Genomic DNA, 2,806 nt, shown 5'->3' with positions numbered 1-2,806 from the left:
ACCCACTTGTGGAAAATTCTTCTACTGTTAACACAAAAAATTCACGGATTTTTTCGATTTTTTCTTTACTTACAATCTGTCGGATTTCCGGATGATAAGGACCTATCCCTTGTTACAGCTTCCCTCTATCAAAACCTCTTTATGAGTTTGGGTCTTTCTTCCTGGCTTTACCTATTTTATAATTAATGCGTTTGTTTAATTCTCTCAGACTCTAGATTTATTTCTCGTCTCAGGCTGGATGATTTTATTTATTACATTCTTGTTGAATTCTCTCAGACTCTACACGGGGCAGAGATGTATGGGTCCCGTCTCAAAGTGATGGAGGCAGATCCCCCCAAGGGAGATAGGAACAGGAAGAGGCAACGTCTGGATGACTAGACAGTACCCGGTTCATTATAGTCGTGTGCCATTGTGATGTCGCCCCTGAGTGAAGGTAAGTCACTTGTTTGCTTGTTTCTTTTCTGTTACACCCTGTTGGGGAATCTATACAATGTAATACAGTAAAATATACCTTGTTTACACTCTCAGTTTTATCGTAAAGTTGAAAAATCTTTCTGTCTTTTTAAGGTAACCTTGCGGTGAATAAGGTTATGTTGGATTTGTACCAATTAAAAACCACCTCCCATTTGCCAGTATAAGACTGAAAAGTCTTTTTAACACCATAGTCTAAACAAGGTCTTGTGGGAATAGTTCACATTTTTTCCTTCCTTTCAAGGAAGGATAGAATTGAAATAATTTCACGTGATATGCCAGATGCATCAGTTTTGTAATGGATAAAGTTACCATCCCGATACTGTTGATATGGAGCTTTACAAAGTCTTTTATTATAATGAATACGAATAGCATAGGTCAAATATTCTTTCGGTTAGAAAATGGTAAGTGTTGTGTTGCTTGTATCTATTGAATGATGTTCTTGTGACTTGTCAAATTGTTTTGGTTTGGTGATTTTTCCTTCCTTCCTAGCAACATCGATTGTAGTTACGTGCTTTTCTTAGACCCGGTTTCCGACAAACCGAAACTCTTTCGGAGTATTCAGGATCGGATATTCGAATTCGGATTTATGTCACAGCTCTAACCGAAACCCAAAATTGTTTTGACAAAGAGACATCACCAAATTCACCTATTCATGCATGTTTTGTTTGTTCTTTATTTTGCAGACACAATACGTTAGGTAGTACGACTCTCTACTTCTACTACCTACCCGTACGGAACGCGACCTCAAACAAAACTATTTATATGCTCAACCTAACACTACATGCCCCGAATCTCAAACTAAACTATCTGGCGAACCTAAACCTGAATTATGTGGTAAACCTAAAACTGGATATGCTGGACCTAAAACTAAACAAATATATGCCAGACCTAAAACATATAAAATACATTATGCTGAACCTCAAACTAAACTACATATCTGGCAAACTTAAACTTGAATTATACAATACACGTATTTGGCGAAAAAAAAAAAAAAAAAAAAAAAAAAAAAAAAAATGCAGCTGCTGTCAAAAGGTAACTATTGAACCATTTTTCAACCTTTTTCCAAGATAGTAATCCAGTTTTGATTGGTGAAATGGTAAAATGTGACATAAAAAGTGTGAATTTCTTGGAATACCACCCACAGGCCCCAAGAGCAAGCATTACGCGATAGCCCCCACACGGGGGTCCCCGGGGGGCCTAGAGGGGGTCGGGGGAAGGGTCACGACATAATTTTATCATCGCCTAACACGACACGGCGGCCGATAAAATCTTGGCTCCTGACTTGGTGATAATGTGAGGGCGGTCTTAACACGATAACGAACGACGAGACAATTTATGTGTTCCCACACTATTAGCGAAAAATGAAAATCAATTTAACGTTTTACAAAAATATAATAGAGAAACAGATGATAATGTTGATCAAAATGCACGACTAGGTGTGAGATTAGCTCTATAAAAACAGCTTGAGGTTTTTTTTTTTTTTTACTGTAGAGACTGGTCAAATGGTTTTTCCGCCGTAAAGGGTTGACTGTCTTCAATAGTTCAGAAAAAAATGACGATTTTTTCATCTGAATAACTTGGAGGTACAAGATGAAGAGAATGAGAAGAAAAAAATCTGGTGTGAACATCACACAACTTTCCTTATCCTATTAACTGATGGTTATTTGGGTGTTCTTCTATAGTAACTTTCACAATATCTCGAACCGTTTAGTCAGTATAGCTGAAAACCGCCAAAAAACGGTCGAAAACGCCAAAAAGCGGGTAAAATACCGCCAACCGCAGCACCTATCTTAACCAAAAGTTTTGTGTTACATTCTTATCACATTTGTGGACTACATACCAAATTTCAAGTCTCTAGCTTATACCGTTCCCGAGATATTGTTAAATTACACCGAAAACCGCCAAAAAGCAGTAAAATGCCGCCAAGCGTTACACCGGTCTTAACCAAAAGTTTCGTGTCGCATCCTTGTCACATTTGACAGCTACATACCAAATTTCAAGTCTCTAGCTCTTACCGTTCTCGAGATATTTTGTTTACAGACAGACACACACTTTGACGGACCAATGGCTGAAACTTTGGATTTAGGCTCTAAGGACCTCAAAACGTGTTTTGGCACTAAAAACTGAACATCGAAAATTTGACCCGATTACATTACTTTCCTTCCCATAGGATAAGGAAAGTAAAAAGGTGATTTAGTCACAAATACCACGTTGAGTCAGAAAATTCGGACCAACAACTTTACTCACCTATACTTAAAGTAGGTAGCTTAGGTATCTACCTATACTTAATGCCATTTAAGTACTAGATATCACAAGGAAAATAAAAAAAAAA

General features: G+C 37.6%; 1 protein-coding gene across 1 annotated transcript in view; it reads left to right on the top strand.

Moving 5' to 3' along the window:
* The window catches only part of LOC103513518 (RNA-binding protein 45-like), a 23,769-nt gene that overhangs the window by 12,327 nt on the left and 8,636 nt on the right, over positions 1-2,806 (top strand). Inside the window, exons 6-7 of the mRNA XM_026826686.1 lie at positions 277-433; positions 1,158-1,444. Coding sequence (XP_026682487.1) covers positions 277-378 — 102 coding nt within the window. The 3' untranslated portion in view covers positions 379-433; positions 1,158-1,444. The remainder of the gene's footprint in view (positions 1-276; positions 434-1,157; positions 1,445-2,806) is intronic.

This window comes from Diaphorina citri, unplaced genomic scaffold (genome assembly GCF_000475195.1).
Source record: "Diaphorina citri unplaced genomic scaffold, Diaci psyllid genome assembly version 1.1 scaffold981, whole genome shotgun sequence".
Taxonomy (NCBI): Eukaryota; Metazoa; Arthropoda; class Insecta; order Hemiptera; family Psyllidae; genus Diaphorina; species Diaphorina citri.
Note: the sequence above shows the minus strand (reverse complement) of the source record. Positions and strands in the feature narration are given on the sequence as shown.